Below are 15,543 nucleotides of genomic sequence, written 5' to 3' on the forward strand. Positions count from 1 at the left end.
GACTTGGAAGTCTGTTGTGTGATTTTGTGTCATTGATTCTTATCCTACTGTATCGTACAGCTGACAGTATTAAAAATACAAACAGTTTAAAGGGCGATCTAATATCGGAACTTGCAGTTGAACTTATTTTATATTTAGATACGGTTGAAAGTGGAAGTGAAAATACAATAAAGCAAAATACAAAAATTATATGAAGTGAAAATAAAAACTAACTAATACCTGAACTTAAGGTGCTTGACTTTGAAGATGTCTAAAAATACATACATAAATGTGTTAACACTTATATAATATATAATAAACAAAATGTCTTAGGTGTTTTGAATGCAAAAAATTGTATAAATATTGCTGCCGCAAAAGATCTGTTGTTCGATTTATTGGAAAAAGCAAAAAAAGAGAGGCAATGAAAATCGTGTTCTTCTTCATAGCATTAGCTTCAGCTAACGCTGACTACTACGACACTCTTTCTGGTGAAAGAATATCCGAATCCACATATAAAGCACGCCGAAATATTTCTGAGTACGTAAATATTTAAATTATGTTAAAACATTTTTTGAGTTTTTTTAAATTTGTCTAAAGTCACTTTTGCTGTTACTAAAGTTAATTTTTTGTCACATTTTTAAATGTAATGTATTTCTTGATTTAGACAAGGTAATAAAATAGGTATCAACGTAAAAAATATAAGGCTGTACTTAACTTGCTCAGTTAAAATTTTAAAATTTTTTAGAGTCTGGGCTTATTTCTATAGTTGTTTCGTCAGTTTGATATTTTTCGTAGTTCATCTCGTCTGTTTCTACTTTGACATCATTATCATTATCAACCTATTTTATGTTCCATTTCTGGGCACATCTGTTCTTTAAGAAAAGGTTTTGGACTATAGTCTGTCCTACACTTGCACAATCTTGGTTAGGAACTTTTCATCACTATATTTTTTTAATGGTTCACTTACGTATTTATTTTAAATATTTGCAAATGCACATAAATTTGAATTTAAATTCAATGCGTGCAAGTTCAAGTGACATTAATCACTACAGCTATTTAAGCAGTTGACAACTTAATGTAATCATCAAATCTGACAGGTTTTTGAGTGCACTGCAGTTTCTAAACGAACTTCCATTTGTAAAGTCAGCTTTCGTCGTGTTAATGTCAATTACTTGGTTTTTAGTATCACGTTGATTGGAAAATTATTGGGCTTTCATATTTTGGCCATTAAGATTTCTTATTTTTCATATTCTAAATATTTCAACATCATCAAAATAGCAAATAGGGGATTCAAGTGACGGAACGAATAAGTCAAGCTCACGCCTGTCTATAACAATTGAAGTGCCACCCGGAGCTTTAAATTGCAAAGATCAGAGGGGTACTGCCACTGCGCCTGACAACCCGAGACATAAGTTGACAAGTCCCACGTGCCTGTAATTTCACCAGCACCTTTACCCTTCAAAACTGGACCACAGTAATGCCTACACTACTGCTTGTACTTCCCTGCATGAACTCTTTCAAAATGGAGCTCTACTGCTACATCCATTATTTTAGCTTACTGCAGACTGACACATCAATTAGTTTGTCTAAAACTGGCGATGTTTAATTATTGCTCACAGGAAAAGTGTTCATATGTAATCAATATGTATGTTTTTAGTATGTGTGTAACAACAGCAGCACCCTGCAAGGAAGACGAATTCAGGCGCATAGATGGCACTTGCAATAACTTCTTATATCCCAGCTACGGAGCTATTTATACACCTTGGAGAAGACTACTGTCTCCTTACCCTCACAAAGGTTTGTTTCCTAAATGTCTTTCAATGGCATGTAAAAGTAAGACTTTTTAAATTTCTTAGCCTTGCTTTTTTTGATCACAGGAGATCAATATCAAAATTGTTAATAGTTGCACTGTTTAGTCTATGCTTTTAATTTTTATTTTCGCAGCTACTGAACCAAGAGAAACAAGTGACGGCAGACCATTGCCCCTCAGTCGTGTTGCAGCTACCACACTATTATCAAAAGGCCGCGTACCCAGCACAGAAATTACGAATCTTGTTCCAAATTATTGGCTGTTGACTCTCGTTGATATGGTTTTTCCTCTAGACACCGGTAATTATACATATGTGACACTCAACCGCAACATTCTCCATATAAAAGACTCAAGTTTACAAAAGTTGTTTTTCTTAATAATAACGAGACAAAATGACGTCATGGACGTTTTGTGTCATTATATAACAATACTTGCACAGCTTCAAAGTCGTGTTTTATTTGAGGTGGTCGGATCAAATTTTATCATATCCAAAACATTTTAAATTCCATAATGTTACTTTTAGGCAACTATGTGCGATATAAACCATACTGCTGCAAATCAGAAGGCAAATATGATGACCTATGTGCTCCGAACATCATTCCTCCCGATGATCCAGTACATCGCTTCTCAAACATTCGATGTCAGAATATGATCAAACCTGAATCTTTCCAAACTCACGGGTGTATTGCAAAGAATACCTCAATTATTAGAGTGAGCTGTTTTTTAATTTATTTCCAAGTCTTAGTTGAAACTTGAACATTTAAACTAAAACCTTTTACGAAGTAAAACTAATTACTTACGCATTATTATGAGGCAAATAATCAAACCAATTTCTTCAAACTGTTTGTACTATTATAGTTATTGTGTTATTGATTGATTTATTTTATTTTTTATTAACTCCATTGTCACTAAATTACCAAGAGCGAGAAAAAAATTTATAAAACATCTTTATCTCAATAAAATTGACTTATCTGAAAAGTCGTAAAACAGGTATAAAAAAATGTGTGTTTTTTGTGTTCAGGGCACGCAAGGGACACCGGCATTAGACTTATCTTTTGTGTACGGAAGCACAACCAAAGATTTGAACGAAAAAGGCAGGGCGTTTACTGGCGGTCTTTTGAAGTCCCAATTAATCAATGGATATGAATGGCCACTATCTATGGAGGACGACAATCCGTGGAAATTTATATGCATGAACAACGTTGGAAATGAAATTCGAACATGCTTGAATACACGTAAGCAAACTGAAATAATTTTGTTGGCTGGTAAACCTTTTTCCCTAACATTATCATCATCAACTATCATTGTGCAACCTACTGCTAGCCACGATTTTTCTGTATGGAGATTGTGAAATGATTTCGACGTGCAGGTTTACCACGATGTTGTCCTTCGCCGAGAGGTATTGCTACTAAATATACATACATGAATGGCGTGCAAATGAGGAGGCCTACACTCATCAGTGGGTGACTAAAGGCTGAAGAAGATCTTCTTCTACATAAACGTACTTTACTTAGAAATCAAAGTCCAACCGCTACAATGATTCGGACCATCGACGTTTTGGCTGAAATTTTCAGTGAGCGATTTGCACGGCCTGGATACACCTTGGTCACGCGCAGCAATCATTACCCAACCCAGGAGACGGACAGGGGAGGATAGTCCCTACGGGGGGCAGAAGACGAGTAATTCGCACGACCTGGGCACACCTTGGTCACGCGCTGCAATTACTCTTCAACAGCTCCTCACCGGGTGGAATTTCTTACCGTAGCAAGCTCTCGGCTGGCGGCAAAAAAAATTCGCTCGGCTAGCAAAAAATTTAAATATACTTAGTGTGTGCGTTTATAGTGTCTAAGTAACAAATAAAATTATGCAATATACAACTCGATCGCTCACAGTCAAGTTTCCGTTATTTTATTAAGATAGGAGACTGAAATATAAACCTCTTTTAGTAAAATTGTGACAAACAAAGTTTACTTTGAAGAAGAAACGATATTAAAATATTTTTAATCGTTTTTTATGTTATCAAATGACGATGATGAGTCGAGAACTGTTATGGGTACAGTTGTAATGTCACTCAAACTTTTAACACTCAAAGATTTGAATGGTACTGCCACTACTTCCGTCATCCCGAGTTTCAGCACGCTTACAATATTTTTGATCATGTTTAACATTTCAGCTGAACTTGGAGTAAACGCCCTCTTGGGCTCGTTAACTATGTCTGTCTTATACTGGAGGCAACACAATAGACTGGCCCGGGAATTGGCTTCTTACAACCCTTGTTGGGATGATGAGATGCTATTTCACAAGGCAAGGGATATCAACATCGCGTTGCATTTACAAATATTTTATTACGAATTGATGCCATCTATTATAGGTACTGTATACAATGTCTGAATTATTATTTTGTTCTTCAATTCTTCTCTACTAAGTTCAGTTTTTTTTAAATCTCCGAATGATTAGACTGATACTGATATTTGATGGACGTGTCGCTTTGATTTCTATATATTATTATTTTTATATTTATGCTTTAAAAATATGATGCCGACAAGTTTCTTCAGGCTATATAATATATTGTTCATTTATGGTAAATATGCTGCAAATTTTGCCATCATTTCAGGTCGAGAAAACCTGATTAGAGACGGGGTCATTCAAGAATATTCCGGATTTAGGGATGTCTACGACGAAACTCTTTATCCTCAAACGTCTCTTGAGTCTATATACGCGTTAAGATGGGTGCACCTTATACAAGAAGGTAGCTTAAAGTGAGTCATATGTTAATAATATAAGGTTAATTTTAATGAGATTATTTAAAATAAGAAATCGACATGTGCCTGGCCAATCCAATCTCATCACCGACGACAGAGCGTTTTTTCGAAAAATAACCTGAGAACACTATACGACATTAATAGCACCACGTTGTATGTTTTGGGTAGCACAGGTGCACTATACGCCAAAAGTTTTATCTCAATGGATAGTCAAGGCGACTCTTCAAAGTTATGCGGTTTTTAAGAGGTTGATGAACTTTCAAAGAAACCAATTTTGCTATGACGGTTTACTTCACCAATGTAACTAATCAGACGTATATTGTTCAAGCTTATACAGCAATCAGGAAGTTTATACGAATTAGCAGTAGCAAATATACTCCCGGACACATAATCGAACCACCTTTCATTTTCAATATTAAATGCTTAGCTTAAAACAATCCTTAATTGCTCAAAAATGCTATTATGCTTCTTTAAAACTGTATACTAAACGTCATTTCTTTAAGTTATTGAAAATTTGAATTTTAAATATCGGAGAAAACTTTTTCTTCGATGCTAATTATATTTCATATACAATTTTATTAGGATACAAACGCAAGGTGGCTCGAATTGTGTCCGGGAGTTTATAATCAAAATAATATTCACAATCACTTTAACAATTTTAGATTATACGATCGAAATGGATATTATTCGAAACGTTTTCCAATTGTTAACGCTACTTTGAGACCCGGTTGGTTTGCCACTGGTGACAATTTTGCCCAAGTCCTCCAGGGTTCGTTCAGACAACCAAGTGCTGCTATTGATTATGTTGTCGATCCTGATGTAAGTACAGCAGAATCTAGAGATTTTAAATGGAAATGTACATGTATAGAGCTTCTGAATACATTGGTCGCACGTCGACTGTAGGTCATAGATGTTGAAATATGGAAAGTTTTATTTATGTAAGATCTATTCACAACTGTTAAATACACTTAAGGTAAGGCTATCTATGATGATTTTAGTTGTAACACATTAGTTATGTATTTGCTAAGCTATATTCGAATAATATCTGACAGGTAACTCAAACCGAGGCTGAAAAATAACAACCTACAAACAAGAAACAAGTACCTAGTCAGCTATTTATATACTTTGTACTCACTTATGTTGTTTACTAAGTGATCACTCAATAACTGTGTAACTGATTCGTTATAAGTACGATCACAAGGTGATATAGTCGAACTTATTTGTAGCATCTTACCCAAAAACAATGTCACTAATTAAAATCATGATAAAGAAAAAATTTTTTTTTCAGATTTCGGACGTTGGTCTCGGACCTTTGCAAAAAATGCATGATATAATTTTAAATGATCACGCAAAGGGTGCACATTTCGAGTTCCAGCCCTACATTAAATATAGAGAATATTGTTCCGGAAAACAAATCACCTGTTTTGATGATCTACGTGATGTAATAGACGAAGAGGTACTGTATGCTGGATTTTAGTTGGTCTAGCACAGATTTTTTATATTATTATCAACTCGTCGATCTATGAGCCATTGAAGACTATGTCTACTCTTAGGGATGTAAGATCCATGTCTCCATATGTCTCCTTTAGTCGACCACGCTGACCCAAAGCGTGTTAGGGACTTTATACGTTTTCCAAAAGTAAACTTTCTTCGACAAGCAAATTTACGTACTGCTACGAAACATCCGCAAATATACGTAAATTAGAGGTAAGTCATAATTACATACCATCACAAGGATTCTATCTATCGACCTTATTTATAAATTATGCAATGAAAATGTATTGTCTAATAATGATTTTAATTTCCAGAGAATCGAGCTTCTCAAGGATTTATACGAAAATGTAGGTGATATAGAACTCATGTCCGGGTTATGGGTGGAAAGACCAAAGGAAGGGTCGAAAGTTCCTGATACCTTGTACTGCATGATAGTCGAACAATTGTTACATAATTTGCGATCTGATAGACATTGGTATGAGAGAGACTCAAGGCCAAATGCTTTCACGTACGGTAAGTAGCACGTAACTTTATTTTGAAGCCTTATTTGAATAATTTGCAAATGCAAACGAGCACAAATGAATGCTTCAATGGGTATTATCTTTGTCAATTTGTCAAAATCATATACTATCAAGAATTTATTCATCGCATAAACAGTTATTTAACCTAAAAAGCTTTTAACTCGCTTTGCTGGATCTTGGCAGCTACTTCTGCTAAAGAATTATCTTCACATACAGTTATCCCAGGCACTCGATGAAATTTTCTATCTGTAACTTCTTTTTTCTTTTATTCTACATCAAGCACACTTGTTTTATTCAAAGCTATTTGCTATTGGGCAACTTGACAAGAACAAGAACCGACATTCTAGGTGTTGCTCTTTATAAAAGTTTTGGTTAACTAATACATGACATAGATTCCTGTAAAGTAGATTCTGGGACTGTTCATCGAGGTTAGTATCAACGCACACGATCACTCCAATAAAACAATGATGTGCTCGTCAAGAATTACACAGACATTTACGCTCTCGCTTTTGAGACAGCCAGTTAATCTTTGACTAAAGAGACGTGCTATAGTATCAAATTGTTTGCTGCATTAATTCAAATAATCATGCACACCATAAAAACAAAAGTAAAATCATCTTATCAAAAATGGAGTTTCAATCTATAATCCTAGGGCGTCGTATTGGACATGATCATGTTTATTTATGGAATAGATGATTTTTTTGATTTTCTCAATAACTGATTTAAATTATATAGCATAAGCTCAGTTTTTTTAAGTAAGAAGTATTGAAGCCAGGACGACTCGTTAGAACACCTTAATTTTATTATTATTTATTACTGACTTACCTATTTCAGATCAACTACAAGAGATAAGGAAAGCGTCTATTGGTAGACTTTTATGCAAAACTGGTGATTTTGTTACTCAAATTCAACCCAATCCTTTTCTGAAAGCAGGGCCAGGGTATGATTTTATATATATTTTAGTGATGGTACTTACATTTTTATTCAAAACATCCGATGACGTTGGATAAGACTGTAATTCCGTTGTAAAGCGGAAACGGTTCTACAAACACCACTGCAACCCCCAATTTTTACTTAACTTCCCTACGCGCATGCTTTTTACAAGCGAGAGTTTCCATTCATGGAATGGCATGCGGATTTTAGATCTGATGATAATGACGATAAATCTCCCCCAAGAAATTGTCGTTGCTTTTGAGGAAATGCAGTATTCTTGGAAATCGATTTTCATGATAATCAATTATTCATTCTACGACTTTTAAGGACGGGACTCTTCAGAGCAGACGATTCAAGACACTGTCCGCCATATTGTTGGCTCCATGTTTGTTGGGGACTTTACGCATTTCGATCACGATGTTTTTCTTCGGTCTTCATCTTCTTCTTATAATTTCGATGGCGTACACTATAATACTTGCCATAGAGGTGAAAAGACTTGCCAATCGGCGTAAGCTACTCGCCGATTATGGCCCAGGGTGCGCCACATGTACAGGAAATACAGGAACGGTACATCGTGCGGTGAGACTCCATTCGTGCACCATTCCACGTCCATTAAGAACTATGTTGAGAAGTTGGGTATATAAGGGAATTGCAGTTTCTAAAAAATTTACAAATGTAAATAATTTACAAGTTATAGTAATAGTACATGCCTCTATTGCGATTCGGTCGGTCGAATTCTGAGTTGTGAAATATTCATCCTCACACTGGGCTCCCACAGCTCTTTGATTTCCTAGTTCAATAAAATAGTGACGTGAATTTCTTTGCTTCCAGAAACGCAATTGACGATTGTGATATAACTACGCAGAACATCCGTATGAGTGTTTTCAAGGATCCTTCTTGCAATCTCAAGTAATAAAACTTCATAAGACTACAGTAATCTGTTCTTTTGTTGCAATTCTACGTCCCTGCACTTGGTATTATAAAAAAGAAATACATTTTTGCCTAAACAGTTGTTTATTTTGCAAATGATATTTTAAACTATAACGGACAAGGACGCGTCGACATTTCCCTCCAAATTACATTAAATAGAAATTAGTAAAGTTATCAAAAGCTAAATTTATCGTTAACTCAAAACCGACAGTAACCTGTAACTAATCGTAATTATAGAATGATAGCTGTTAAAACTCGCTAACTTGAAATTAAAAACTTACAATTTCGTCAAGTCAGTTTTAGACTCGGATGTCTCGTTTCCGCAAATTCCTTTACCTTTAAAAATCTAAAATGAGATGGGCCTAAAGAGGGTTAAAGAGGACGGAGGAATTAATTTATTCTTAATTTATTCCCGGTTCGGACCCAGTCCGTTCACGTGTGAAATTGAATGGGAATTCATTAGTGGGGAACTAATCTTGGAATTTCCAATTTTAAGGAAAAAGACGTCTTTGGACTGCAAAGATTTAAAAATGGATTTCCTTTTCCACGATCAATTTATATTGTTTTGGTTAATGTAAGTTACTTAAAGTTGAAATTTACGTATTACACAACAATCTATGTAACCACTTCATATACCTGATGGGAAAAAGGTATGAAGCTACAGCCTTCCACTAGCTATGATCCTGGCACACATATCTATCACCTTATCAATATGCTTTCATATACTTCTTATCTTACTTTAAAATGTCCACAATTTGGTCGTAATAAGTTTGGTAAGTCTGCTCTAACTTGCCCGCTCACACTCGCCTTGTAAATCTGCTTTATTAATCTTCAGATATAATAGGATGATAGTTACAAACTGCATTACCAGCAAATTTTAATATGTGATACGTTTTAGCGGCTTTTCAACATATATATTTACACTTTCACTGACATTTAAATTTATTTTGCTTTTACTGTTTCTAGCTATTTGCTATTTGGATGAACCTAGAAAGTTTCAATCAATTAACCTATAAAATTTTTGTGGTCAAATGACGAATGTTCGAACAAATTGACCTCGAGAATCCCAAACGGCATTTTAGTATGTTGAACCACAAGCTATAAAAATTCCACCTGTTTTATGGCGGCTTTATAATGCAAATGCAACCGATAGGAAATTGGCCAGACAAGAATGCTCAGATATAGTGTGAATCAGATAAAGGCGATGGCACGGTGTCAAACTGTCTTTGAATGTTTTGAGCAGTCTGACAGTTTAAACGACGCGTTAGAGTCTCTTCTTGCCATCGTATCTACGTTGTCAATATCAGCATGCAAGATAAGAAGGCCTCTGTCAAGATCCCGTTATTTAACTTCTAAGGTAAGCTATTAACAACGAAGCTAACCTGTCAAGCTTTACTGAAATCCTACGACTTGATAAGAATGTTTTGTGTGCTGATGACGAATTTCAACAAAGCCTTGCTTAAGAATTTGTCAGATCATTTGAATCAAAAGACCAGGAGAATAAATATTTGTAAGTCAAATTTTTCGTGGGCCAAGCCACAAATCTGATGCAGTGGTAAAAGCAAGCAGTGCTAAGTAAAAATCTACCTTATTTAAATCAACACTAATAAATAAATAATAAATATTAGACAACATCACATACGTCGCTCTGATTCCAAAGTAAGTAGCAATAGCACTTGTGTTATAGAAATCGGAAACAACGACGTTACCACAAACATATGAAAAGAAGAAAAGAAGCATCCAGTTTCGTAGCAAGATACAAAAAGAGAAAAAAGTAAGCCTTTTTTTTTTTTTTTTTTTAATCCACAGAGGGTCCACAGAGATGGCGACACCATGAAAACCGGTATGCAAGCGACTCGATCACGGAGGCCATCATACATATACTCTACTGTCACAGTTCATGATGGATTTACTTCCATTTTGTGTTCACAAATTACTAGATAGCTATGATACATTCAAAAGTATACAAAATTAACAAGCGTGTATGAAAAGGTTGATGTGAATGAAGGAAGCTAAAGTAGTGCATTAGGATAGTACTAGAGATGATTTTATAACTGCTCAAACGCCATAACAGTCAACCGCAAGTCTACCTGTACTAGCACGAGTTTCGAATGAAGAATGAGACGTGATTGAGTCAGCGTGTGCACCGCGGCATTTTGAGCGGTTCTGACGATTCAGATCTTTATTGACTTGTAGATCTACGACCCAGGTTTATACATCCGTTTATTATTTTCGTGTCAGAACAATTGTTTTTCTTCATGACAGCTAAATAAAAGGTTTTATATATACAAATTCTCGGCATTTTATCGATGACCTCGGTGGTTTCTTGAACTAGCAGTACATTGTTTACCGAGAATAGTTCCACATAATTTTTGTTACATAAATTGCGTATAGGTATATATGTATTTTATGACACTAAGTAAAGGGGCGAATAAGTCGTGCGCCTGGTGGACAGCGACACGCTTGTCCATAACAGTTGCAGTGCCACTTAGAGCTTTAAATCGGAAAGATCGGAGGGTCACTCGTACTGCGCCCGTCATTCTGAGACGTAAGTTGACGGTAGCCTATCACAAACTCAAAATTTTTTTTGTCCGAAATATTTGAATATATAGGTTATAAAAAAAAACTTAATTACATTAGCTAGCACCTTAACTATTATTAATATAACGTAACAACAAATTTATTTAATTAGCAGTGGCAGGCGTCCAGTGGCGATTGACGGGGCAACGCGCGGCGTGTCATTAAACTGGTCAATTTTTGAATTTCGTGACAAAAGTAAATTTAATAACTGTAATTGAAAACCAACATTTTGTAGGTTCGTAGGTTTGTAGGTTTCTCTGTAGTACTTAAAGAGAAATACCTCTATATAAAAATTATGTGCAGAGTGAAATATTTTATTCTTAAATATGTCGGAAATGAAACTAATTTTTGGTAGTATTATTGGATTTAACGTCGGTTTGTTTGAAGAAACAAATATACGCGATTTAAATCCGGAAAAATTGTTTCATTTCCTATGTGTAACAATCGCAAAAACCTACGAACTGAAATATGTCGTTTTAGACATTTCTATTAGCCTGTTTTCAGGATTTAGTATGACCGGGTAAAGTACATCTTATCTTGTAACAAATTTCTTTAGACACTATCCTTAGGTGTAACTTATATTTAGGAAATGAAACTATTTTTCCGGATTTAAATCCCGTATATTTGTTTTTTCAAACAAACTGACGTTTCGGGCCCTTTACAGGTCCCATGGTCACGGTTGACTGAGGTGGTACAGTCTTCAACCAGTTATGTCTAACATTGATGTTAACCACCCTATTTTTTTTCACTATAGTTACATGTCATGCGAGCATGTCATGGATAAACCTACACATTCAATGAAGTTTGACAAACCCCAGGTCCTTGCAAAAGAAGTCCGTTATCCACGCAGGATGCTGCGAGAGGCCATTGAAATTAAAAAACATCCTAATTTCAACAGGGAAGATGGTTTCTCAGTACCACCAGTTTGGGATCCAGTATTTCCTCTGATGAAAAATCCCAAACAGACATAAGACTGCAGTACTAATTAATATGTTTTAGTTTATTCTAATTTCTATTATTAATTAATAATAAATTGAACTTAATAAAAATTCATTCATTAAAATAATTTGTAAAAGTTAATGTAGCGTAAATTGGAATGTTTTCTTTGTAAAATTAAAAATAAGGTATTTAATTAATAACTATTGTAACTATAGTGAAAAAAATAGGGTGGTTTGCATCAATATTAGATATAACTGGTTGAAGAGTGTACCACCTCAGTCAACCGTAACCGTGAGACCTGTAAAGGGCACGAAACGTCGGTTTGTTTGAAAAAACAAATATACGCGATTTAAATCCGGAAAAATAGTTACATTTCCTATGTGTAACAATCGCGAAAACCTAAGAACTCGATATGTATCTTATATTTTTTGTAAGACCAAAATACCTAAACCATTTAATATAGCAAAACAGTTCTTCCTTTTGCTCCTCCATTGACTCGCTTTAGAGCAATTTTCAGTTCATTAAATTCATATTAATTTTCAAAGCAATTCACCAACCTCAATTCATCCAAGTATTTGAGTAAGGACCCTTTTTATGTGGCCATGGCTTCCTGAGACGTCACACTTGCAATACCGGTTTTTTTAAGCAAAACTAATAATGTAACTTCACCCTTTAAATGTATAAATGAAGTTAGTAACAAGGAAAATGTATGTCGATTTCTTTTTAGAGCAGTTACGCTAGACATTCCAACTTCTAATATTAAAAACTGCCCTAATTATTGCATAATTTTTTGATAATATTCTGTGATTTTTTTTAATATCAAGTGACGGGACGAACAAGTCGTGCGCCTGATGGTAAGCTACACGCCTGTCCAAAACAGTTGCAGTGCCACTCAGAGCTTAAATCGCAAAGATCTGAGGGGCACTACCACTGCGCCCGTCATCGTGAGATATAAGTTGACAAGTCTCATATGTTTGTAATTTCACCAGCACCCTTAACACCCTTCAAAACCAACCAAAAGAACACAGTAATGCTGACATTACTGCTTGGCGGCAAATTAAGTAAGGTAGTACTTTAGTGGACTAACTCTCTAACAAGAAAGTCTGCTTCAACTAAACTAGTAGTTTTAAAAGCACTTATATGAATAAAGAAGAAACAATAAAACAGTGTGTTGTTATCGCACGTTCTGCTTTTATAGACTCTTTAAAATAGTTATTTTTGGTATAAGTGCGGAAAGTTAGTCATTATTCACGAGTCTCGAGGCTTCTTGGCCCGAGCCAGAGGCGAGGGTCAAGACGCGAGACAAGTGAAAATGACAAATCCGCACGTGTATCAAACGACGTTTTTTAATACATTTGCGAAAAAACTACATTGAAAGTAAAATAAAACAGTACCTACCTATTTAAACAAAACTCATTTTCTGCTAGTAAATTGAAATAATGATATACAACCACTGCAACCATTAGTTGAAAATCTATGGAAATCTAGTTCTTACGTGCTGTTTTTGTTTATTTTCTGTAATATCGGTCTGTAACCACTTTTCTTATTATGAAGTCCTGGTACTTTTGTTTAAACTTCTTTAGGAATCCGTGCACGGTAGTGAGTTACAATTTATCTGTAATACATAGAACAAATATATACATAAAAATCTCGCCTGTCACCCATTCAGGGGTAGGCAGAGACTGTGGACCTCCACTCGATACGTTCATTATATAATATTTGTAAATAAATATAAGTTTTAATGACGAATGACTTACGTCACAAAGCACATAAATATGAAATAAATATACAATCTCTTTAGTTCCATGTTTAAGACTTAAAACAACAGTAAATTAAAAAAAACTGGAAAGTGAAAAGCACTAGTGCGAGAAATCCAACTTTCCGCACGATTTGTAGTGCGAAAAATACCACGTTTTGAGCAACTGTATTAAAAAATATTTGTCCATCTTGGTAATGGGGTTAATGAACTTCTAAGATCTGATGAGGAAGAAAAGTCAGGTCTAAAAGTGGTTTAAAATTCCATTAACTAATGGGAATAATTACATGTTAAGCATACAATTGTTCCACATGGAACTAGGTATATGGAACTACAGGGAATAAACGGTCACCGATACTAATTGCTCTTAACACTGTTACAAATTAATTTCAACCGCATTGATCTGTGATATAAACTGGAATTGAAACGGGGTTAAAGGGTTAAAAGCCTAATCCAGCAGTGACAGAGCTGATGAAGGTACATACATTTGTAATTATGTATACATCATGTAAACTTAGTTCCCGTAGTTGTCGTAATTGGTCAGACGGTTATTATGCGTCCACTAATTGATACAGCCAGCCGACTGTGCAATGCGCCAAACTGGCTGGGAAGCATATACATGCATATGCTACGATTGTACGTATGTGTGAAGCATATAGGAGAGTATTTTTTTTAATAGGACAGTAAGTGGGAATCCGAACTCATAGAAAATACAAGGAAACTGACTTTTTTTTGGAATAGCGTGAGTTGTCCATAAAAACAAATTAAATTGATCAAAATTTTTTTTAGTGCCTATAGACTCATTTTCATGAAGGGATCGTTTCATTGTATAAGACGAAAAAAATGGGATAACCGAGCGTGGTCAAATTTCATAAAATATTATTCATACAAAATTAATAAAATTTTCAGTTAGAGAGGTTCCAATCTGTAAAGGGCACGCAACATTAGTTTGTTTGAAAAAGCAAATATACGCGATTTAAATCCGGAAAAATAATAGACTCCGTTTCTTATAAGAATGATTTCATAGTGTGGGAAAAAAAAATGTGAAGAGCAAAAATTGGGGAAATTTTATAAAATAATTTTTCATTCTAAATGAATAACGAAATCTTTTATCTGTATAAAGACAACTCTCGGTTGATCTTCGTAATTGAGTGGTTTTTATGGTGTAGCCATCCCTAAGATCCCGGGTGCGATATCCGGCCGAGTCAATATAGAAAACGAAATTTTCTAAAATTACTCAATTTTGCTCTTCTTTGGTTTAGGAATTTGTGGTACCGTCGTTGTTTCCAATTTCCATACCAAAAGTCCTTTAGTTATACACTTTGGGATCAGAACAACGTGTGTGATGTTAAAAAACATAAAAAATCTCCGAACATTTTTACATCTGAAGTTTATTATTCTACTAGTACTTCTCTATCTACATTTACTACGCCACGTATATAATTTCCAAGCAAATCAACCAATTTGCAATCTCCAATTAGAGAGCGTCGGTCACAAATTAGCGCTGGTGACGGTACAAACCTCAGGTTTGAGGTAACAGCTCGAACACCTAGACGTTAAAGCCAAAACTTGATCTGTTTTACATATGACTGTTGTATTATAATCTTTTTATTGAAAATGTTCCATTATTTCGCTATTATTATTGATTGATACAAAAACCGAACAAATACAAGGAGAAATTCCTCCGATCCGATTGGATTCGAACCACTGTCTGTTGCCTCAACGTGGCTATCGCTCTACCAACGGAGCTACGGATCAAGCAACCATATCTTGCGAGTTGATTTGTGTAATGTTGTGGATTTTTGTACATAGTTTTGAATGGCTTTAACGGCAATGCGT

The 15,543-nt window shown here is 35.1% G+C and overlaps 1 protein-coding gene across 1 annotated transcript; it reads left to right on the forward strand.

Moving 5' to 3' along the window:
• Window positions 1-345: 345 nt before the first annotated feature.
• Window positions 346-8,483, forward strand: LOC113229578 (peroxidase-like). Its single transcript, XM_026463232.1, has 12 exons — window positions 346-516; window positions 1,637-1,776; window positions 1,924-2,088; window positions 2,313-2,500; window positions 2,811-3,054; window positions 3,963-4,160; window positions 4,404-4,548; window positions 5,214-5,370; window positions 5,840-6,007; window positions 6,360-6,558; window positions 7,401-7,506; window positions 8,331-8,483. Exons 1-12 carry the CDS (start codon window positions 401-403, stop codon window positions 8,410-8,412), a joined length of 1,908 nt encoding a protein of 635 aa, XP_026319017.1. The 5' UTR covers window positions 346-400; the 3' UTR covers window positions 8,413-8,483.
• Window positions 8,484-15,543: the final 7,060 nt, after the last annotated feature.

The sequence above is a fragment of the Hyposmocoma kahamanoa genome, unplaced genomic scaffold (assembly GCF_003589595.1).
Source record: "Hyposmocoma kahamanoa isolate Upper Pololo Valley unplaced genomic scaffold, ASM358959v1 100174, whole genome shotgun sequence".
NCBI lineage: Eukaryota > Metazoa > Arthropoda > Insecta > Lepidoptera > Cosmopterigidae > Hyposmocoma > Hyposmocoma kahamanoa.

Coding starts and splice junctions, on each gene's coding strand:
- LOC113229578 (XM_026463232.1), top strand. CDS start 401: ATGAAAATCGTGTTCTTCTTCATAGCATTAGCTTCAGCTAACGCTGAC. Junction 5,371..5,839: donor ATTATGTTGTCGATCCTGAT/GTAAGTACAGCA, acceptor TTTTTTTTTCAG/ATTTCGGACGTTGGTCTCGG. Junction 7,507..8,330: donor TTTCTGAAAGCAGGGCCAGG/GTATGATTTTAT, acceptor CTTTGCTTCCAG/AAACGCAATTGACGATTGTG.